This window comes from Neolamprologus multifasciatus, chromosome 16 (assembly GCF_963576455.1).
Source record: "Neolamprologus multifasciatus chromosome 16, fNeoMul1.2, whole genome shotgun sequence".
NCBI classification, from domain to species: domain Eukaryota; kingdom Metazoa; phylum Chordata; class Actinopteri; order Cichliformes; family Cichlidae; genus Neolamprologus; species Neolamprologus multifasciatus.
In genome coordinates, this window is record NC_140454.1 from 34,013,058 (window position 1) to 34,037,038 (window position 23,981).

Consider the following 23,981-nt stretch of genomic DNA (forward strand, 5'->3'; position numbering starts at 1 on the left):
TCTTTTAAGGTAAAGTCATAACAAATTATTCATGCTTTGTTCATTTGAGGCCGCTCGTTTCTCGCGTCTTTGCCAGATGGCAGTAAGAGTGATGAGCAGTGTGTTTTATATTCCAGTTAATGCCAGTTTTTGTAAAGACGATACTTTGGAGAGCAGAACCAAAGCAGCCTTTCTCACATATTTTAAGGCACGCTGCACAGTCGATGACCACCACATCAAAGCTACTACATTCACTTTACTATTTACTGATGTTCAGCACATAGCTCCAGGTGTGTGAAAGGCAGCTAGGAGGCTCAGTGGCACGTACACAATCCCCACAGCACTCTGTATCTGCCACGAGGGGAAGCTGATCACATGGTGTCTTTGAGACGATATAAGGATTAGCTTTAAATATCTTAAGTCTGCCGTGTACTCGTTTTTTCACACTGCTTTGCAACAGGGAAGTGTGCTAGTTCCACACCGTGTGATGAATAATGCACAGGCTGCGTGGGATCCACACAGTATTCAGTAAACTTTTGCTTTTGTTCCTTTTAATTAAGTGAAATGGTGCCTTACACACAAAATGAGATATATCTGAATCTAAGTAGAGCTTCAATAGAATCAGTGAACTTGTTCATTGCTGTGCGTACAGTACGTGTTACAGGTAAATCTCTGATGATCAGAGTCACCAGGCGTCCTGTGATTTCACTGACGTAGTGTATTCAGAGTGAATTGCAGCTTGAAGTGGCAGTTGAAGCCATTCAAATGCTAATGATCGGTGAGATAGGAGCAGTTACAGTGTATCTATCCAAGCAGGCACATTTTACCGGCCTGTGCCTTTTTCTATGATATTGTAATTCTGGTTATTTTCAGCCTGTGCCTTTTGTATGGGCTGTTTGATGTTTTATTGTGCAGCTTTACCTTTCTGTGTTTTGCCAGTGGTGTTGCTTTATATTTGATCCCTTCATGCCCAGCACAAAGGGATAAAATATATAACCTCTGTGTAACCCCAAAACAGCCGAAACACAACAGGCCCTGTGAAATTATGAAAATTATGAACCATAAACTTTGAATGTAGCCTCTGATAAAATGATTTCATCACAGATGTACTTCTTTCATGAGATAGCTTATCATTTATAAAATGTTTTATCTAAACAAATGTAAATCCTGGTTTAAATAAAGTAATTGGATTATATCAGTAAAAGGTCAGTTGATTGTTTTCAAAGATACGTAAGCTATCCTTTAATTAAAATACATCAGCTCTTCATCAATATGTTTTCCATAGCAGTGTCGGCTAAGGCAGCAGTCAGTGCACTGTAAACCTGTAAAACCACGTAAACAGTCTTTATGAACACAGTCGTTCCTTCTCCTGCAAACGTTCTCAGCCAGCACAGGTCACATGTATAAAGACGTCCTGCTAATGAAACCACAGCACCTTTATCATGAGTAGACTTTCTTACAGTGGTTGCTTCAGACCTGTTGGTCCTGTCAGGACCTCGATGGGGTTTTGACATCTTCTCTCAGCGCAGTGACCCCCGGCGTCCTGGCCTTTCTCTATTTTGGTGGAATGGAAACTTCTGCAGCTCTTTGTGGGAGGACGAGGTTCAACAGCCCCAGACTGCACTCAGTTCCTCTGTGGCATTAAGCTTTATTAAACCACCTGTGAAAAATTAGATGTCTTTCAGAATCTACACTACTGCTGCACTGCATCAGTTTTCAGCTTTCGTCCTTATCTGGAGTCGAGTGCTTGGACTCACGGTGTAGTTTCACTGAGTGTCGAGTCTGATCGGCACTCAGTGTGTTTTGTGCTAAAACTTCACTTGGCAGTTTTCAATGAATGCGTTTGTGGTGCAGCAAAATACTGCTTCACTGACTCTCGCACTCTTCTGGTGTGTCGAGTCCTGAAAATACGATTAATGTCCTTTAAGCACGTAAAAGCAACATCGTACATTTGAGATGTTTTGGTTTTCTTTGGATTCATAATGCAGCTGTTTATTTATTATCCCAGAAGTCTTTTACCACCATGAGGCTGCGAGGAGGTCCAAAGGTCACTGAGCATTCACCATTTTAATACTTCTGTATTTGCTCGCTCTAAAAATTGTTTGCCCCCAAATAAAAATTCAGTCATTTTAAGTACTGCTGCCTGTCAGTCAAACTCTTCTGAGTTTTTATGAAAAGCAAAGACAGAGAAAGCTCACCGCTGTGGGACCGTAGCAGCCATTTCTGAGATTTTAATGTCAGTAAAATTATTCTGTGCTCACCGAAGTCGAGTTTAACACTGAGACGTTTTATTATGACCTCATTAAAATCAATTAAACATTGAAGATTTACAGGTTCAGCATGTGCATGTGTTGCATATGTTACTGACAATAATAATGTCATATTCAAAGATCATCTGCTTGTTTTGGTGATATTTATATCCTCTGTTTGAAATCAGCGTTGTGAAATTGGTCACTGAGCAAGTAAGAAAAAACAACTCCTGGTAACTTGTCAAGATCTTAAAAATAACAAAATTACAACAAAACCCCCCAAAGACCATCATTTAGAAAGTAATGATAACTCGAGCTCCGACTGTCATTGTGTTCCCACGATGCTACTGAATGTGAATACAACCTGTCAAGAAATGAATCGGTCTTGAAATGGTTAGCACAGGAAAGCCGGAGCACAATCAATACAGTCCTTTATCTTTGGGGCTGTAAGTTGACATTAATTAATGTTCAGCAGTGACATATCAGTCTTTGCCCTATTAAAGCTTTGTTTCGAGGGTTATTCTTCCCACTGTGCCATTTATTCATTTTTATTCTGCTGAATGTTCATCACGCCATAATTAGCCATTTTTCTCCCATCCAGAGCATCATAACCCATCACAACACGACAGCGTTGGCTTCCTGAGCACCGTTACCAGCCCGTTTGTCACTTGACGAGTTAACAATACAAAGTTTGTCAATGTGTTTTGCTTCTGCGTGTTCGTCTGATCATTTATATCGGACTTATGAAACATGCAGTTTAATGTTACTTAAATGCTGATGTCTTCAGTCTCCTCCGGCCCATGTTGTTTGACATTTAATAATCAACACAGTGACATTTGTTTCAGCTCGTTCCTTCCTGTAGAGATACCGTAGCTAACATTTACATTGGAGCGTCTGTGATTTCTGTCATTTACATTCATTGAGTGAATGATCGAAGCAAACTTGTGATGGACCGCTTGAATAATCAAAGAAGTAAGTTCCTATTCCACCTACTCATTTATAGCCTTTCTTCTCTGCTCCTTTCTTCCTTTCCCCCCTGCAGAGCTGCTGTCAGCCTGCCACGAGCTCCGGTGCCGCTATGGCTGCGTCATGACTAGAAACGGCACCTTCTGTTTCTGCGCTGACGGCTTTGAGGTTGGGGAGGACGGGACGAGCTGCAGAGGTAGGATCCTGCACCGCTGGTGGGGGCCTCCTGCCATGGAAAGCTTCCCCCTTTTCCTCCCTCCTCTCTGTGCAAGTCTCTCCTTTTGCCCTCGGCCAGACTTCTTTCAGTTGAATAAGCAGGAGCTGCTGCCTATATGAGAACCATGTCATGCACAGCACATCACAGCACAGACACGCATATATCTTTACACATGTATACAAATTCTTCCTGCTTTTTTTATGTTCTTCATGGTGTGAGGCACAGGACATGATTTTGCTACAGTTGCACTGAATTATTTGAATTCTGCACATAACTTGTGCGTAGAATTGCATAATTATGGAAAGGAAAAGTTTCACGAAGTGGGAGTGCTGCTGGAGTTTGATTCTGCTGGGGAAGGCATGAGAAAGAGCCGTTCCAGCGCAGCGCATTGCTTATAAAAGTAATTATACCTGAGGTGCCAGAGTGAGGCCGCATTAAGTATACTTTATGTATTTGGGTCATGTTTGAGCACCTAATTTGTTACAAATGACTCTCTTCCTGTTTTCCATAAGATCATGATGAATGTGCCATGTATGGAGCATGCAGCCAAACCTGCACCAACACCTACGGGTCATACAGATGCAGCTGCACAGAAGGGTACATCCTGCAGCCCAACAGGATATCGTGCAAAGCCAAACAAGGTGAGTGGCACACTTGCATCATAATTAGCACAGTGTACGCGTTCTGTCTCGTTCAGACGTGGAATCCCGGCTTATCGTCTCCTCGGTTTTCACAAGAACTGGTAGCGCAAGATTAATGGGACTGAGCGATGACCACATCCATCACCACACGGGGACGGCTGGATGTGGTCAACCCAGGATAATGATCAAATTAATGAGCATGAGATTTTAAGTGGGCGCAGTCTGGAGTATTTTGTGCAGAGACAATACCTGACATCACCATGATTTATGTTAATGCCCGATGCTGCTAACAAATCTGCCCCAGTGAGGAAAGCAGCCTACTTATTGTAGAAATCAGACAAATCAAAGAGTTGTTGTGTTTTAGTGAGTGCGGTGTGTAAATAGTCCTGAGATTGTGTAGTTTACACGTCCGTGTCCTGCACTGACGTAAAGTTAGTTTTTTAGGGTTGTTGCCACTTTGGCGTATATGGGTTGAAAATAGCTGGAGGCCCAACACGTCTTGTTGGGGAGAACACCGCTGGTGCAGCTTTTAATCACGGTGACTGGTGTCCTACCAAGAATAAACTGAATATGATTACCCATAAACTTAACTGAACCCAATGCTCACATGCATTAATATTAATTTAGCAGAGAGCGATAGTGGTACAAGGATAACTATGGGGTTACCATTAGTTGTAAAAGCTCATGAATATAAATTCCTGATAGAGCTCTCAGAGGCCAGGAGATGAGGAGCAGCAGGGTATGAAAAACATATTAACGCAGCGAGTGTAAGATTGAAGTTGGAACTCTGAAGCGCACATTTTTTCTTTTTAGGGATTTAATCTGGGTTTAATCTCTGCTTTGACTCTGACTTCAGTGAGTTTTACTTTCTCCTAGCATAAATGTGACGACGCCCGTATGCTCTTCATTTCTACTCGATTACAAATGTTTGAAGTGCAAATGTGATGTTGAAAACATTTTTATCTAATATATGCAAAATACAATTATCAATACTTTGTGTAGATGATAGTTGAACCTGTTAAAGACATTTAGTGTCACGTGGTTGTGTGGAGTCAGATGTAACTGACTCCACACAACCATGTCTGGTGTATCGGATATGTTTGGTTGTTTAACCTTAATGTTGTGTGAACATGAGCTGTGATTGGACACCGCGGCCTGTGTCATACCTCGTCATTAAGTTAAAGAAAACATTACGAAGCACAGGGTGCCTGGTGTCACAGTGCTGTGTGTGTTTTAGTTACATTCTCTCATTATTATTATTCGTGGGTTTTGGTTGTGTTACATTTTTAGTCCTTGGATTTTGGTTTCTGTTACTTTCCCTTTCTCGTGTTCCTCGTTTCGTCTCCTTGTTCCCTTCATCTTCCCACTCAGTCGTGTCTGTCTCAGTGTCTGCATCTTTGTGATTGTCTCGTGTTTCCTGTTTTACTTTGAAAGTCTGTGTCCTATGTCAGTGTATCTAGTTTTGCTTCCTCTTGTCTCATTATGTCTGATTAGTCCCAGCTGTGTTTCCTTCCTGTTTCCCTCATTACTTCCTTGTATATTTAAGCCCTATGTTTTCCTTCCCCCTTTGTCGTGTCGTACCACTTCCATGTGCTGTGTGTTTCCTCTGTGGTCCTTGTTATCCTTGCACCCAGTTTCTATTTCCTTGTGTCTTTGTTCTCGTCCTTAGTTTCTAGTTTTCTGCTTTTGGATTTCGTCTCTAGTATGTTTTTGTTACGGCGTAATAAAGCTGCCTGTTTGAGTTCATCCTTTGGTGTCTGTGAGTATTTGGCTCCTACATCCTGTAACCTGACACCTAGTTTATGTCAAAATGTAGTTTGTTGTTGTTTTGGTTTATGAGCTTCAGTTGTTTGCGTGCGTTGTATATGAGTGCAGACTTGTATATAGTTAAACATGTATGGATTATATCATGTTGAATTCTGAATATTGATTCGTAAATAATGGAATTTGAAATAAGTGTAAACTTCATCCTGCTGCTTTTCCAGCATAAACATTATATTCATGAAAACTTTTCTTTTCTCTTGTTGTTTCATGTTTGAAATAAAATGATTCTAATTCCTTATAATAACTTTGATATTTATCTTTTCCCATGATACATGTTTGTAGCCTCGCATGGTCAAAGTCTCATCTACCCCCCAGTGTGGGAGAAAAACGCTTGTCCCTGTGTCACGCACTAGCAGTTATTCAAGTGGACATTCTGATTTATTACCTATATTAGGAGGGCAGCCCTTGACTTGAACTTGTGCTGAAGATTGGGATAAATAAGGGCCCTTTCAGGGGGTGAACCTGATGTCAGAGACTGTGCACGCTCAATTAAGCCCATAAAGAGGCTTATTTCAGTTTCACCACCACAGATATCGTTCCACGAGTCCAGGCGGGAGTGTGCGCTGGTGAAAACTCACATGTCATATCTGCGTTAATGCCGATGCTTTTCTGTTATTTGAGCTTCAAGAAATCTGTTCTGAAAGTATTTCCAGCTGCGCTGCTGTTTGTTTGTCCAGTGGTGGAATTAGAAATATTGTGCATGCAGTGTTGGGGAGTAACGGAATACATGTACCGCCGTTACGTATTTAAAATACAAAATATGAGTAACTGTATTCCGTTACAGTTACCGTTTAAAAAGGTGGTATTTAGAATACAGTTACTTTGTTGAAATAAATGGATTACACGGCGGTACTTCCCTGTTTCATATTGTGGCGGGTCAGGACTGTTTGGGTTTTGTTTGACAGCTACTTTCTGTTGTTCCAGGCAGCGTTACGGTTGCCATGGTTACAGGGTGCCGCTCTCTTTCCTGTTCCTGTTTCCTCGGTGAGAGAGGCCTTTTTGTTGTTGTGCTAAGCTAACAGGCAGAATGCTACAGGTATAGCTCTAAAGAATGTAGCATCATGGGCAGTGTAGTCCGTGCTGCAGGGAGAATGGACTGCCATACACGTTATGTGTCTGTGAGCGAGGGAGGGAGAAAAAGGAAAAGTACGAGCTGTCATCGAGCAGAAACGGGAGCTGGAAGCATGTAAATATAATAATAACCACTGCAGCCAAGAAGAGAGCCTGACGAGCCCAGCTGTAAGTAAGCTATTAAGACTCGACTGTACACCGTGTTCGTGTTTTCCTCCAAAAACAATAAGTTCTGTTGGAGCAGCCTTTCAACGCCTCTCTCTGTCTCTGGCTAGCAAAGTTGACCCAGACAACAAAGTAAAGCTAGTTTTCAGCTACGAGCCGACACAGAACCCACCGTATTAGCCAGAGGTCCCTTTACTACGGTTCGGAGCCGCGGACCTTCAGTAACAGTAATAAATCACAGCAATAGTACATTCATGTAGTTGTAAACAGCATGATAATATATTAAGTAATCCAAAGTATTCAGAATACGTTACTCTCGTTGAGTAACGTAACGGAATACGTTACAGAATACATTTTGGGGCATGTAATCTGTATTCTGTAGTGGAATACATTTTAAAAGTAACCTTCCCAACACTGTGTGCATGTTTGTCTTGGTTGGGTTAACACTGAACAGTTAGACAGTAAACTTTCCAATGGTCTTTCCGCTCATATATTTTGCATATCACGCTGTTTTTAAGGGAAACTTTACTGAGCTAGCAGAATAGCTTTGCTGAGTCATCCCACGATAAGATTTATGTATGTTTATTTCAGATCCTGGCGACAGCCGGCCAGCGCTTCTCATCGGTGGCTCAGATCGCATCGTCGTCACCCATCTGAATGGAAGCGGCCTTCAGCCGCTCAGGTCCTTGAGGATAAATGGGACGCTGGCTCTGGATTTCCAGCAGAACCAGGAAAGTGTGTGCTGGGTGCTGTCTTCAGAGTCCTCTGGGCAGCTCCGCTGTGCTGTAACAAGGAGCCTGCGTGGATTCACACGGGAACAGGAAATACGAACTCAACAAAGTTTGCAGCGTATGTTTATATCAGTTCATTCTTTCCTTCTTTTGTTGTCATTTTCCTGATAAACAGCCATCTAACCACACGAATAAAAGGTATTCCTGCCTGTGGCGAGCATCATCCGGGGCTCACGCACACACAGGCTCACGCTTCTTTGTTTTCTCATTGTATTTTGCTCTCTCCCTCTCTTACCTGCGAGCTCTCTCGCTCTATCTCCTCATTATCACCGAGGCTTACGACAGGTTAGCCTCAGCAGTTTTGGAATTCATCTTTATCCTGCAATCGCCATTCAGGCCTGCGAGCTGCACTCGCTGCGCTGCTTCAGAAGTGCTCCCTTTTTCTGCTCTAGCAAAGATTCCCATGAATTATAGCCCGTTTCATAACAAATGTGCTCGACTTTCATTTGTTAAAGTCTAATAGAAACCTGCAAGCTAATCAGAATTATTAATGGCCATGGTATCATTTAAAAGGGCACTGGAACAACTGCACAAATAAAGATTTAGTTTATTCATCATGAGTAGCAGAGTTTGCCTTTGCCGTCAGGAAACTGTTCACAGTATCTTAACAACAACATTGTTGTCAGTTTGATCTCAGCTCGGACGTGGAGAAAACTACTTAAACACAAATACTGCAGGATTGCTGCAGTAATATTTTTGCAGGTTCATTGGACATGAGTGGCGTCAGACCCTCTGCAAGGAAAAGTCGTCGCCCTCTAAATGTGTCCTTGCAAACAAAGCTTCATAACTTCAGATACTTTGCAAACGTGCAAAGAAAGAACTGGCGCTTCGAGTTTAAAGCATCAAACTCTCAGTAAAGCCCCATAAACCTCATCAGCTCAGATCTGTGACTAAAGACTAAAAGTCGAGATAACCAGGCCACCCGCTGCTTCTGTTTCATCATTATTTTTGTCTCTTTGGTTGCCACGGAAGCCTTATTTTATTTACATAGCATCTGTTGTACACGAGGATCTAACGCGTCTTCTTCTTTCCCGCTGCAGATGTGGAGCAGATGGCGATTGACTGGCTGACAGGAAACTTTTATTTTGTCGACCGCGTCACTGACAAGATCTTTGTCTGTGACCGCGGCGGGGACACGTGCGTTACCGTCCTACAGCAAGACCTGCTCAATCCTAAAGGCATAGCTCTGGATCCCCTCATGGGGTGAGTGCATACCTTCTCAGAAAGCCACCACGCAAGTCTCATTTATCACCGTGTGTCATTAAAGGACAAAAAATTACATTTCACTGCTGATAACAAGAGATTTATCAGGAGGAGTATAAGAGGGTTACAATAAAGGGATTTAAATGATTTCCTGTCCTTCAGCTGAGCCATTTTCTCTGTGTGTAATTTGGTGAATAACTGGTGATGCTACATATATCTTCTACTGTCTAGACATTCATTTATATTCACTGATTTCGCTGCACATCCCACAGAAGAACATGCCTCAACAGGACTTTCATTACAGGATTTTTGTCTCTGAAGATCAACGAAAAAGCGCAGCACCAGTGGGAGAAAACATATTCCCACACTGCTCTCAGTGGAAACTGTAACATTTAGAGCATGCGGCTGACAGTCTCAGTGATCACAATGTTGGAGAATTTATTATTCCTGTGTCACCGTGCAGAACAAACACACACTGCATGGCCCAGCTGTACCAGCCGGTGAACCAATTATCAGCAACTCTTTTTGCAACCCGGCCTCGCCAGGGAACAGCAAAGCTCCAGTATTTGTGACCAGTCAAAGCGAATTTTTCGTTGTATACCCGTTCTGTTTTTGGCTGTTTGGCAGTAGAAACAATCGTCTGCGATCACGTTAAACTGTCACGACAGACCTCGTAAGACCGAGACAAAATGAACCTTTGACCTAAACGTGTAATTCATTCACTCGGTTGTCACGTTGGGGATTTCTGCTTTATAATCCACGCTTATCCAGCACCTCTGTTTACGACCGTAAACCTCTGGGTCTAATCAAAATAATTAGCTGGTGGTTTTTTAAAGGCAGGGACAGTCGGCTGGCTGCAGCTCTTTGTTCTCGTTTGTGTTACAGTGAATACACTGCACTCCCTGTGATCTGCTGTAAGTCAGGCTGGCTCTTAAGTGGTTGTGCTGTAATCACACATGACTCGCATACACATATGAACCTTATTCTGTAGATATAGATGGATAGTGGTCTCGAGTCTGCTGCCCCACAAGGGAGCTGGTTTTGCAGGCTGCTGGATAGATGGACTCTCGGAGACACAGAAGTATTCGGAGCCTTATTCCTGACTCTAATTGGTGAGAAATAGGTACAGCCTGAGAGAGGTCTGTCAGCCCAGAGCAATGGAGTGAAAACAAAAGAAATCAGGGAGGTGTTAGATAGCAGCGCAGCGTGAGGAGCAGTGTTTATAGAATATGCCCTGCTTTGGCACTCCGTCCCGCTGCATCCTTGCCTCTCTTGCTATTGGATAAGCATTTAACTTGATGGACAGCCTTTTCTTCTTCTCTCTAAAAAGCTTTTCTGAGAAGAGTTTGATGGATGGTATGGTTTGTTTTTCAGCTAAAATTTTTATCAGCACTACAAAATTGAAGCGTCCTCTCCCACGAGTCCTATTTTAGTGTAGCGTGTATACCCGTGATGACGAACCGCTGCTGGCAAGTTTCCTCCCTAGCTTTGATATTATAAAATAATTAAAATCCTGCTGTTGCATCACACCGTCAGCCCCGTCCATGGAAGTAAAGTCTACATGTGTACATGCTAATAATTTGTTTGGAGGGGAACAAAATCGTCGCCTGGAGTCTGATTACTGACATTTTTATATTTTTGGGACTATTTCAGTTTTGCAGGAAATAAAAAGATGCATTGATGGCACAAAAGATCACCAAGGTTATTATGCTGATTTATCCTGTAAAAATATTTCATTTATTATCTCTAAAGTCACGACTGGAACCCTGCTGATGGCGTTACAGGAAGTCAGCAATCATCAAAGGTCAACAGGATCTATTTCTGGCAAATGTTTGTGCAAGATTTGTCGTAGAAAAACAATGTTAAAGCCTTTAAGCTGTTGCCAGAGGCAAATACTGCAACACTACTTTTTTTGTATTTATTATTAATTTATTTTTTACAGAATTATGTTCAGGAGCATTCTTTTAAATTAAGCCGTGATTTTACACTCCTTCAAGTGCAAGAGGATCTGAAAGAAACCAGCCGTGTCCTGACGCTGCTGTAGTTTTGGCCGATACGCTGCTCATTGATTCTCCAGCTGTGAGGCTCCTGCCTTTATTCGCTGGCCCCCGTGCTTTTCACTTTTTCACCCGTGCTCATTCCCAGAATCTAACAAGGATCTCATCATAGCTGCAGAATGCACAAATACAGCATCGGCTCCGTCCTAATCCTAGAAAGCAGGCATTGATATGCCACGTGGAGGTGCACCTGTTTGGGGAGCTGGGTTCCTTGCTGATGCCGGCAGTTTTTCAGCACAGCTTGGTCGAGGGTTCAAAGGGCAGCCCATCTCTCCTCTGGTTTGACTTGTGCAGATTAAGTCGGCTTCCCGTCGTTCTCTGGCTGGAGCTGGTTATCACTGGAAGCTGTTAGAGATCCATCCTCACAGAGTCCCAGCGAGGCAGCGGGGCAAGCCTTCCATATAAATGACTGAATGTGCATACCTGAGCAGTTTTAAAAACTTTCAGAGATTGTTACTTTTGCTGAAGAGCATTCCAGTTATTTCTGGTGATGTAATTTAGTACCTGTAGTAAGAATCAAATGACACTGTGTATAACACCTGTCCTCCCGTAGTTACTCTGGCTCCCTGTGTCTTTTTAGATTGGTTTTGAAGCTGGCTTCTCACTGCATCACACATTGTCATTTTGTGTCTGCTCACATACCCCGAGGTCTGCTGCAGCATGCTTTCTAAATGTCGCCAAAATTACCCAAAGAGAAATGGAAAATGCTGCTTTTATTACATTTGCCTCCAGGTTATGGGCTTGTATCAGAGAAGCAGTCTAACAAGTCATTTTTACAAGGCCTTCAAAGGCAGCGCGATGCTGTTTTTTAAATCTTTTTTTTCTTGTAATTAAAATCAATTCTGTGCTGATTTAATGCATTCATGTGTTTTAACCTATGTGTTACCATTTTTCTTTTTTCTTTTATTTGATCAGACGTTTGAAGTTGTACTATTACATGAAACTTGATTACATATTTGCATGGGTTGGTGAATGTATTAATTTTGTACTTTATGTCCTTGCACAACATCTCTGTTGGATTAAGATCAGAACTTTGACTTGAATCTTCCAAAAAGTCACATTTTATGCTTGAATGGATTTTCTGTTTGGCTTTCCTGCAAAACCCAGTCTGAGGGATTCAGTTATTGGATGAAATATGTTCGTATTTCTGTTTCCAAACTCTTGTAGTTCACAACCTTTTTCATCAACAACTCTTGAGAAATCTCCAGAGCCCCTAATGTTGGCCAAGGACCTCAACTGGTTAGTTGCAATAGTAGTAACACTCAACAAGAGTGCGCGGTCGATGTTCGAGGGGGTGGATACAAAACTGCTGACAACTGCTTGAATGAACATTGAGCCAACAATTAGAATAAGATTGTTGGCTGTAAGGATAAAGTATGACTGTGTCATATTGGGATAATTGCAACCAAGCTACTAAAATGATGCATGGTGAGGTTTCTTCTGGTCACATTGTGACTATGATGGTATCCTTTACCTCGTTTAATGATTTAACCCCCCCTCCCCTGCAGAATGCTCTTCTTCACTGACTATGGGAACGTGGCCAAGGTGGAGCGCTGTAACATGGACGGCACCAACCGGACCCGGCTGGTGGATTATAAAATCGAGCAACCCACTGCTGTGGCGCTGGATGTGGTCAAGAAGCTGGTGTATTGGGCCGATGCCTACCTGGATTACATCGACGTGGTGGATTACCAGGGCAAGAACAGGCACACCATTATCCACGGCAGCCAAGTGAGTGCCACTTTGCACCGATTTTTGCCTTCCACGGACCGCACGTTGTGGACTAACGTCAGGCTTTTCTTATCAGGAGTGTCTGTTCTGATTTGGATCCACTTACAGGATGTTCTTTGGTTAATGTTCCGATTCAGGGCACTGTGCTTTATCACTGTAAGGCAGGTGGTGTATTCACTGCTTGTTGTTTTAATTCACTCTTCATTTCAGACAAAAGGGGCTTTTGTGTGGCGAATAAATGGTTTATTAAATTGAAGAAATTGAGTCACACGTGGGGCTGCCTTCCAAATGAGCGTATCGGTAGTCTCACTCCTGCAGCACACTTTTGAGTCCTTTCATCACGAATAATGATTGTTCATTAAAAGGTCCTTTCAGCCAACTTGGACGAGATACTCGGGCTTTATGAGGAAAGAAGAACATACACATCAAGCACCGTGTTCTGTATGCAGGTGTTCTTTGCATGATATTGTCTCCTTCATTTGCTCGCGCCCTCATTAGACAGAGTATCTTCATGTCATTGCATTTGCATTACAAATGCGATGTTGCTGCTGTCTGTAGCCCGTGTGTGGTCTTTAATGTTGTAGCCGCTCGCATCAGATGATTCCCCACAGGTTTGCTTGCTGCATTATAATTTTAAAGCTCTTCATACTTGACAGTCAGAAGTTTCTAAACTTCCACAGAGTCGCAAATCCACTTCTCTATATGAAGTTGACCCTGCTGGTATTTTCTATGTTTTTCATACAGATGGTACTGAGTGCTTCCTGTGCTGTATAGGTGAGCTGCAAGCTCTTGAAGTAGTATGTGAGAGTTCCTTAAAAAAGCATCTCGTGTGAAAGTAGAGTGCTGAGGTCAAACTCCACAGGGGGAGACGGTTGAGTGGTTTGTTTTTTATTTATTTCTTTATTCTGACGCGTGTTCTTTGGTGCCCCTGATGTCAAAGTGTGGGCCAGTGAGCTTAGGTGCACTTCCTGTGAACACAGCTCATCCAGCCATGTCGCTATGTGTGGGTGTCAGGCTGCTAAATGTAGCATGGAGGCTGCAGTATCAGGGCCAGCAGCCTCCCAGTGGAGTCAGGCTTTTGACTCTGCACGGGCTGCCAAACAGCCCCACAGCTATCGCCCGTCCCTCTCATGCAAGTCTTCCTTCATTCATTTTTATTATTCTTTTATTTTATTTTCATGTTGTGGTTTTGTGTGATTCTGGTTTCATGAAAGATGAAAAAAAGGAATGTGGATCTTTCTTGTTTTTCAGGTGTCGTACATTTATTCATTAGCTGTGTTTGAGGACTACCTCTATGCTATCCACTCTGACCCTTCCAAAGGGAGTTCCTCTGCAGAGCTGCTGCAGATCCACAGGTTCAACATCACAGCCGACAGCAGGACGCTCGCCAGCCTGGGGAGTTCTAAAGGACTGCGGGTTTATCATAAACTCACTCAGCCCAAAGGTAAAGGACAGTTTCTATATGCGTCCATATTTGCAAGTATCTTTCAAGTTATTTTCTGTCATATATTTGAGTAAAATATAAGCAAAAGTACTGACATTTCTCTTTCTCATTTCGTTCACAGTCAGAAGTCATGCGTGTGAAATGGATTCATACGGAAAGCCGGGCGGCTGTTCCCACATCTGCCTTCTGAGCGGCAGCTACAAGTCCAGGACCTGCCGCTGCCGTACGGGCTACAGCCTGGGCTTCGATGGAATGTCCTGTAAAAGTTAGTATAAGATCTGCTGTGGAGTCAAACTGTGTTTTATGAAGATGTTAATATTTTTGCAATCTCCCAGCCCCCAGTGTTTGTTATAGGATTAGACTTAAACCACTCTGTGGGATACTTGAGTTTGGAAACTGCAGTGGGAGAAGTTTGATTTTGTTTGACAGAAAATACAGCAGCTGGCACATTTTCTCACAAGCTGGACATCACTTCCTCTTAGAGAGAAAGAACCGACACAGAATGTCAGAAATAGTTTCTCTGTTATTTCAAAAACTAGTATCATTGTGGGGGCGGCGGTGGCGTCTCCTGATCTGAAGGTTGGTGGATCGATCCCTGGCTCTTCCAGTCCACATGTTGAATTTTAGAACGCCTGGGTGAGGTGCTCATAACAAGCAGCTGCTGGGGATCTGTGCGGAGGCTCTGTCCTGGTGCTCCAGGTTATCTTTGTTACCTCTGAGCTAACAGCCTACCTTTTAATCTGTACCAGCTGGGATAGGCTCCGCCCCAACCCAGCCAGCACCCCAAATTCAATAAGTGGAAGAAGACGGATGGAATATTATTCGAATACTTACTGTGAGCCGATTGGAGTCAAAGTTAAAGAGCGCAGATCTAAAAGGTTTTCTCTGGCAGTTTTTCTAATTTAAAAGCATCTGAACTAATGTCAGCCAAGGATCTTCTGCTCATGTACCATATTAGAGCCAAGCATATGCCACGCATGCACGGCCTTCGACCGACAGCGATGACGATCACAGCGAATGGTGACTACACCCATTTGAGAGTAATGTTCTGCTATCGACCTGTCGCGAGTCTGACTGACTGTTGCAATAATGAGGTTTTAAGTTTGTCTGCATTTGTCGGCCAGTCTGATCAATCGCTGGACTTTGTGTAGTTGACAATAAAAGCAGGGGATCAAATTGATGACACAATTTTAGGGCCCGCCACATTTCGATCGAGGTAACGAAGCATCGGGAGGCAAAGCGTGACACGTTTGATTTATGCCCCCCTCATAGATGTTCTGATGACACTATCTCTTTTTGCTCGTGCTTTCCATCTCCCTAAGCATAATGAGATTTAGTGTTAAATGCTAGTCCTTGTTCAAAGAGCAGTCACAGTGGGGTTTGATATCTGGGTCTCTTGCAATGCTTAATTGTCTCCTGGGTAGTTGGTATCTCCCCCACGAAATGATAAATTGGAGTGAGGCATGTGTGGTCCTCACCCTCAGCATCCTAGTCTCCTGGGTAGGGGCTAAGAGTGAGGAGAGGTCTGCTTCTTTCAATGGAAGCCCTCCTTCATTCCTCCCTTTGCGTCTCCAGAGGATCCCAAAGGGTTCGAGAACATAAAGTCCCCTGAGCGGCAGGCGAGGAGCTGCCTCAGCTTTCCGGGCCTTTCCGTTTGCCTTTCTGCTCAGGCGTGGGTTTTTTTTAGTTCAGAAACAGTGCAGGGTAAGTATTTCAATTGTCTGTTTGCTCAAGCATTTTTCTTCTCTTACGCTAAAGGCAGCTTCGTAGCAGGGCTGTGATTGAGGGGGGAGAGTATAGTCATTGGCACTGATTACTGGCTCCATTAGGGTAAATGAATGGCCCAGGCTCTGGCAAACATATGAGAACAATGTGGCCAGTAAGAGGGTTTAATGCTAGGATCAGCACTGATGAATTACACCAATTAATTGACAATAACAGTAAAAAAGGGCGCTGTCCTTTCTTGCTTTGTAGAGCCCAAAAACGATATCTTCCTGTTCTACGGTAAGGGGCGTCCGGGAGTCATCCGAGGCCTGGACATGAACATCAAGTCCAGTGACGAGCACATGGTGCCGATCGAAGACCTGGTCAACCCTCGAGCCATCGACTACCACGCAGAGCTGGGACACGTCTACTTTGCTGACACCACCAGTTTCCTGATTGGGCGGCAAAAAATAGATGGAAGCAGCAGAGAGACTATACTGAAAGATGGTGCGTCCGAGTGCAGTCATGTTACATTTAACACACTCCAACAGCCTAAAATGTATATTTGTTACACTTTGTATAACACTAACCCCAAAGTTCTTTAATAATGTAACAACATTTATAAAATATTTGATGTCTTTTATAAATCCTGCTGAGTTGTGTGCATAGATAATGATGTGGCATATATTTGATAGTTCTGTTGAATTCTTTTGTTGTAGAACTTGACAACGTTGAAGGAATCTCAGTGGATTGGATTGGGAATAACTTGTATTGGACCAACGATGGGTACAGGAAGACGATCAGTGTTGCCAGGCTGGACAGAGCTTCCCAGACCAGGAAGACTTTGCTGGAAGGCAATATGTCTCACCCCCGGGCCATTGTGGTGGATCCTCTGAACAGGTCAGAAAAATAATATTACACGAGCAAAATTCAGTGACAAAAATAGTTTGTTGGTCCTGTGCAGGTGCTGGTATGGCTAAGCATCAGTTAGATGCAGACAGGCTATAATGCTGGAAAACATTACCAAAACAGCACGTGCGTGGTGTGTGCTCCATTTTTTACGCCCTGACAGAAAGTGAGGAAAGCAATTATCTTGTCACTCACACTCACATCACTAAATGGACTTTAAACAACTTCAGAGGTAAAAATGTTACGCTTTTTATTGCCTCGCTAGTGTGTTGTGCAGAATTTAAATAGCCATCAGATTTTAGAACTGGTTGGTAAAATTCAAATAATGAATGAATGTACGCGCCTTGTTTTATTTGTTGTATGTCAGTGAAGGTTCTCAGTCATCCAGGTCATCGTAGTCTAAGGCGCTTGGAAAGAAAAGTGTCTGGACTTCTTTAAGTTGCTTGAAGATATTTCATCTCTCATCCGAGAAGCTTCTTCAGTTCTAAGGTCAAATGGTGCAGAGTCCCAGATTTAAGTCCTAGGGGAGTGTCCCCCCCCAAGGGGGTCATGAACCCCTTTTGATCCTCTACCTAATCACATGAGCCAAGGTGTGAAAATCAGCCAAGGTTTCAGGAGAACCCACTGTGAAACATGCCCCCACCCTATCATGTGATTTCCTGAGGTCAGGTGGCGTCTGGGAAGGTTCTCAGAACTAGATTATAGATGGCAGACAGTTGATGTAATAAGCCCCGCCCCTCTGTTCAAAGATGGCCATTCTCAGTGGACATAGATGCTTCCTTCACTCCTCTTTCAAACCATCTGTCTTCTATGTCCTAAATGTGAATATTGGTGTCCTCAAATTTGTTGTTGTTTGTTTTTGATTAATTAAATCGTTTTGAAGAATTGGCAGGATACTGTGGAGAGTTTTGCCTTTGCCCAAAGTAATATTTCATGTAGGCCCCTAAATTGTGGGAAAACAATACTTCAGTGAGAAAAATGTCGGGATTGTTATCAAGGTGTTTGTAAGAGGCTGAGGGATATTAAGTAATGTGCAATAACCTGATTTAAATGACATCTACGTTCCTTGTGAGGCCCGTCCGATGGATATTTGAGTCTGATGCTATCAGTATCAGTATACTCATTTTATATCTACGTTACTGTATATACTGTATGTTTGAACTGTATGAAAAGGAAAACCAAGCATTTTACAAGCTCATTAGCAGCTTACTGTGAAGGCACCACTGTGTGCATAGCTGCAATGCTACAGTGTATGTGCTGCAGAAACTGGTGACATTATATAAACCAATAAAGCAGAGAGATATAGCTGCTCTTATTAAACCATCTCTAATTTCTTTTGCTCATGTTTTTACATCAGCCCATATATGGCAGCACATATGCTGACACACGGCACGATGTGAGATGCTACTTTCTCGCACTAGCATAAATTCCCAACGTTTCTTAAACTATTACTTTGCAGAAATGTTGGAAATAGTTTGCTTTAGCAGACATCTCCTGTGATTGATGATAACATATGAATAATTTTCATCAGCACGATTAAACTGACAGAACATCTGTTTTTCTGAAAGCCCCTTGTGCAGCCTTTAACTCATCTTGTTCCAAGAACGACACCAAGCAGCTCATTAGCCACAATTAAACCATTTAATAGCTAATTCTGTGGAGTTCTCAGGGACAATCTTATAAGCATTTCTGTGCACATTCCTATAAGTTGAACTTTGCTGGCTGATTGGTAATTATCATATAGAGTTGATGCTGCAAAACCCAAATTCATTGAGTGTCTTAAGGTTCTTAGGGATTAATACTTTAAGGCTTAAATCGTATTAACACTCCCCAAATCCATTGCAGTCAGAGATTAGTTTCCAAGCCTCAGGGGACTGTTCCAAACATTTTGCTATACACAGCTGTTTCGCTGTTATAGGGACACGCACCAAAGCAAAAACAAAACTTACTCATTCCTAGTTTAGTTTTATTTTCCCCCTTTGTTAAAAACAGTTACCAGTAAACAGTTTTCCTTCATTTCTAGCTCTCTGTCTTATTCTCGATTCCAACAATGAAGCTGATTCCAGCGTTACTATACAAGTCACGTCGCGGTGCTGCAGGAAGGAAACTGACGTTCATCTGAGGGATTAAAAAAAAATCATGTTTGCGTTACGTGTAAAGAACAAAACGTTAAACAGCTGATATGAGAACATAGCCTTAAACTTTAAGGCTAATCAGGATAGCGCTGAGAGTTTCAGCGCTGACAGATGTGCCACAGCAGCAGAGTTGGGGGTGGCAAATAACCGTGTCACTTTTTTTGTATAAGGATTAATAACTTTTACTCCAACCCTCCCACTGACAGCACAAATGATTAGAAGAGCTAGTTTTGGGCTTCTGAGGAAGCGTTCAGCCTGAAGCTGACAGCCCTTTGATCTCTATCTGCTCTGCTGGAAGAGTCTCTTAAGGTGAAATGGAAGCAATTCTCCAACACATCTCCTGATCTTTTGCATCCTCGATGCCTTATTTTTTCCTCAGTTTGCTGCTTCTAGTCTGTGTTGACACGATTAACACTAATAGTGTCATACCTAGAAACTGAATACATTTATTCATGAAGCACACACATGGCAAAAAATATGTTACTAATCTCACTTGGTCAGCTCCTTAGCGACTGCATGAGTGTGCAAACAGATGGACGACACATTTATGGACAAAACCATCATGAAGGTGTCTCGTGAGGATCCGGTCCTCCTGGGCATTAACCGGAGCAGCAGTGCTAAAAAGAGATTCCCTACTTTGCTGTTTTCATGGTAGCGATGAAGGCTGGGCATTCAACTGGGCTGAGATCTAGAAACTGTGAAGGCCATGGCATATGAGTCACATCATTTTTATATTCATAAAGCTATCCAGTGACCCCTCATGCCAGAGGAGAGGAGCTGTCCTTATCATCTGAATTGAAAAGCCCCCCCCCCCCCACACACACACATAGCATAACAGGGCTTAGGAAGGTGCTCACTGCAGGGGTGGGTGCTTTAGCTTTTTCTGCTTTAGTTTATCACCTGTTTACAGTTTAGAGGCTTATGTAATAACGTGGCACGGTCTATACATTTTTTAGCAAACAGTACAGATTACTAGAAACTAAAATTCTAGTTTTTGTCATGTTTGCTTCTGGATAACTTGCAGATTTAAATGAAAATATGAAACGTGGACAATTCAGGTCTGTGTTTGAGTCAGCTGTGAACCGTCTTCTACTATAACGGTGAAAATGCCACGATGTCTGATTTCATGCCGTGTTTGCCTGTGTGCATGTAGCCATATGTGTGTCTGCATGTTGAGTGGGGAGCCGGGGTGCTGTGAATAATTCATGAGGTCGTAAAGATGACTTTGAGACAGTGGGAGTCTTCATTCAGCCCCATCTCTGATTCTGTTTCATCATCTCTTTGCCAAGCTCTCTATCATTGATGAGAAACAAGGGGCCACGTGGCTCAGCCAGGAATCCTCAAAGAGAAAATCTCTCGGGCACGGTTACTGGAGAAAAGACCTGTCGAATTATTGACCCAATCGTGTTTCACATACCACTGGTCCTCCGGGAGCTGTTTTCTCGACATACAGAAGCTACACTGAAGCACTTTGGTTGAAAATATGGACCGTCTGACTTTGACGTCTAGTAAAGCTTAGCTTGAGAAGCCTGAAATGTTTCTTAAGCTCCGACAACTGAAGTCCAAACACGTGTCTGATTATCTGCTTTTAAAATATGGAGAATCTAGTTTGTATCCATTTAGTCTTCATCGGGGAAAACTTCAGATTTCTGACCTGGCGGAGGCCTTCCTGATTTCTTAGGTTTTTGCATGCTTGCATGTTTTTAATGATGATGTCACTGACTTTGTTTCTCAGCTGTTTCTTTAGACTGTGGCTGCTTTTTGAGATTCTTTGCCATACTTCACTTTATCACAAAGGTTTTATTTTCCATGTGTCTAAGTTCTCAGTCATCCAGCTCGTGGTAGATCTTAAAAAAGAAGGCAACCAAAAATGTTATTGAAATGTCTTCATAAACTCTAAGAAGACATCTACATAAAAGTAGTGCCGTATTTTTCTTTTTTTTTGCATAAGGTGCACCGGATTATAAGGTGCATTAAGCAAAACAAAACAGTCAGATAAGTCAAACTTTACTCAGCTCATTCTTCTTGCTTCCTCCATTTCTGTACCATTGATTGATTAATGTTGAATTCTCTGGCAGCTGCTCTATTCCCATGTTGTTGCAGTATATTAATGACTAACCTCGTATTGTGGATGGATTATCTCAGTTGTTCTCCTGACTGAAGTTTGGTCCGTTTACAGCATCCTGCCATGCGATTGCATTTGTCTCTAACCATCAGGAACCCTCACGTTAACTTTTATCGAGTGGAAAAAAGTTAGCGTTCATCCTCCAGCTTCACTGTGTTTATGCTAACATAGCTGTGTAGCTAGCGATCACATAGCACATCATCATATACCAGCTAGCCCAACTTCAGTAACCCTACAAACGTCACTGCTGTTTAGTTTTCTGTCTTCATTTATGTTGGAAGTGACAGCAGAGCTGTACGTTTGAATTTTTTAAGAAATCTCTCAGTCAGAACATGCTATATCATGTTTAGGTATCATGCTATATCAAGCTAGCGAGCTAACTTCCTGCTAACTTCTAACTCTGTTAAATGTAATAAATGCTGTTTTCATGGATGCCTGGATGTTAAACTTAATTATTACACCTGGTAAAGCAGCAACACTGATCATTTTATTACAGATGAAAGAATTTTGACAGTTTTTAACTCTCAGTGATGCTGCTGTGTTCGTTTGACTTTGGGACCTGAAGCAGAGTTTAGGACCCAGATTCCTTGTGAGGCTCCTGACTACAGTAGCCGTAATGATTGATTGATTGGTAATTTATTTCAACATGTGAACAATATACAAGTACATTTAGAAAAGAAAATAAGAAAGAAAAAAAATACTGTACAAATTACATACAAAAAATATTATTAATTTACATGTTGAAAGGGAGTGGGAAGAAGTAAACACTTATTTAAACTTATTTAATCCCACCCCTTTGCCATAAATTATCAGTTAATATTTAGTCAGCTTCCTTACTGATATAATTTGTAATAAAAACAGTGAACAGATTTCTGATATACTATATCCTATAATATCACATCATGAGTTGTTTTTTTGTTTTTGTTTTTTTTAAATAGAGACATTCACTTAATTTAATTTTAATTTTCCTTTTCTTTATAGTTCGAGAAGATCATATTTTTATAACTCTTTTTGAACAGTTTTATGTTTGGACGTTGCTTTAATTCCATATTCAGACTGTTCCACAGTTTCACTCCATGAACAGAAACACAAAAGCCTTTTCTTGTAGTACGTACCTTCATTGTTTTGAAGTTACAAAAACCCCTTAAATTATAACTTCCTTCTTTCAAAAAAAACATACTCTGAATATTTCCTGGCAGTTCTTTATTTTTTGCTTTGAATAGAATTTGTGCTGTTTGGAATTTCACTAGATTGTCAATTTTCAATATTTCAGACTGCAAAAATAGTGAGTTTGTATGTTCCCTATAACCTGCATTATGGATGATTCGAGTTGCTTTTTTTTTGAAGAGTAAAAAGTGAATGTAATGTGGTTTTATAGTTATTGCCCCAGACCTCTGCACAATAGCTGAAGTATGGTGAAACCAGTGAACAGTAGAGAATATGAAGTGATGTTCTGTCGAATACCTGTTTTGCCTTGTTTAGTGTTGCAATGCTACGTGATACTTTGGATTGAATATATCTTACGTGAGCTCTCCAGTTAAGTTTTTCATCTATTATTACTCCCAGAAATTTATTTTCACTGACTCTTTCAATATCAACACCATTTATTTGAATCTTTGCATTTGTATTTAAACTACTATTTCCAAATAACACAAGTTTAGATTTATTCAAATTTAATGATAATTTATTTTTATCAAGCCAGAACTTCACTTTACTTATTTCATTAGTCATATCCTCCAATAAATTCTGCAGATCATCACCAGAGCAGAAGCTGTTTGTATCGTCAGCAAAGAGAACCATTTTTAATACTTTGGACACTTTACAGATGTTGTTAATGTACAAGTTGAAGAATTTTGGACCCAAAACTGACCCTTGGGGTACACCACAAGCAATGTCCATACATAAGGAGCAACCACCATTTAATTTCACAAACTGCTTTCTGTCACTTAAATAACTCCGGACCCAATCTAAAACTACCCCTCTGACACCATAACGTTCCAGTTTTCTTATTAATATATCATGATCTATAGTGTCAAATGCCTTTGTCAAGTCTATGTTGCTCCGACAATCCATCAAGCGGTGGCTTCGTAGCTTACCAAAGTTGCACTAAAACATTTTTGACAGATTTTTGACAGCGCCGTGTAGCACATAAAATCGGTTCGGGGTCAGTAAGCACAACCGGAATTCATAAATAAGGTGCACTGTCAATTTTTGAGAAAATTAAAGCATTTTAAGAGCGCCTTATTGTGCGGAAAATAGTAGTAATCAGGGCTGGGTGTGGCAAGAAAACTCAGCTTAGCAATGACGTTTTCACTGAGAGCCAGGTTTAAAGCTTTATTTCCCTTAATAAATGAAATCACGATTTAAACTTTGTGTTTACTCAGGTTATCTTTGTGTTAGATTAAGATTTGTTTGATCTCAAATATGCAAGTGTGACGAATAACAAAAAGAAAATCAATAAAAACAGGAAGGGGATAAATACTTTTGTAATGTATTTGTCAGTACAGTTTGTGTTCCCTATAATGTTCCCTGCATGAATCAAACTGCATGAGAAAGATTCAGTGCCAGAGCCTCCCCATGAGCACTCGGAGCAAACCTCCGAAGACACTGACAAGAAATAGATCATTTTGAGAGAAGCTTGCAGATGCTGTCACATCTTCTGATTGATAAGTAATCAAAGCAGGAGGCTGCTTGTAGAGGGAGCAGCGAGCAAAGCCATTTAACATCAGCGTGTCAGAAAGTAAGGGTAAAGATGAATGGGGAGCAGACG

At 41.8% G+C, this 23,981-nt stretch overlaps 1 protein-coding gene across 7 annotated transcripts in view; it reads left to right on the forward strand.

Annotated features, from left to right (window-relative positions):
• lrp1bb (low density lipoprotein receptor-related protein 1Bb) overlaps window positions 1–23,981 on the forward strand; it is a 387,404-nt gene that overhangs the window by 226,462 nt on the left and 136,961 nt on the right. For all 7 annotated transcript variants that reach the window (XM_085136443.1, XM_085136442.1, XM_085136445.1 and 4 more), the window contains 9 exons: window positions 3,271–3,390; window positions 3,924–4,052; window positions 7,704–7,961; window positions 8,944–9,106; window positions 12,672–12,894; window positions 14,146–14,338; window positions 14,460–14,603; window positions 16,313–16,549; window positions 16,762–16,942. In XM_085136443.1, coding sequence (XP_084992569.1) covers window positions 3,271–3,390; window positions 3,924–4,052; window positions 7,704–7,961; window positions 8,944–9,106; window positions 12,672–12,894; window positions 14,146–14,338; window positions 14,460–14,603; window positions 16,313–16,549; window positions 16,762–16,942 — 1,648 coding nt within the window. The remainder of the gene's footprint in view (window positions 1–3,270; window positions 3,391–3,923; window positions 4,053–7,703; window positions 7,962–8,943; window positions 9,107–12,671; window positions 12,895–14,145; window positions 14,339–14,459; window positions 14,604–16,312; window positions 16,550–16,761; window positions 16,943–23,981) is intronic.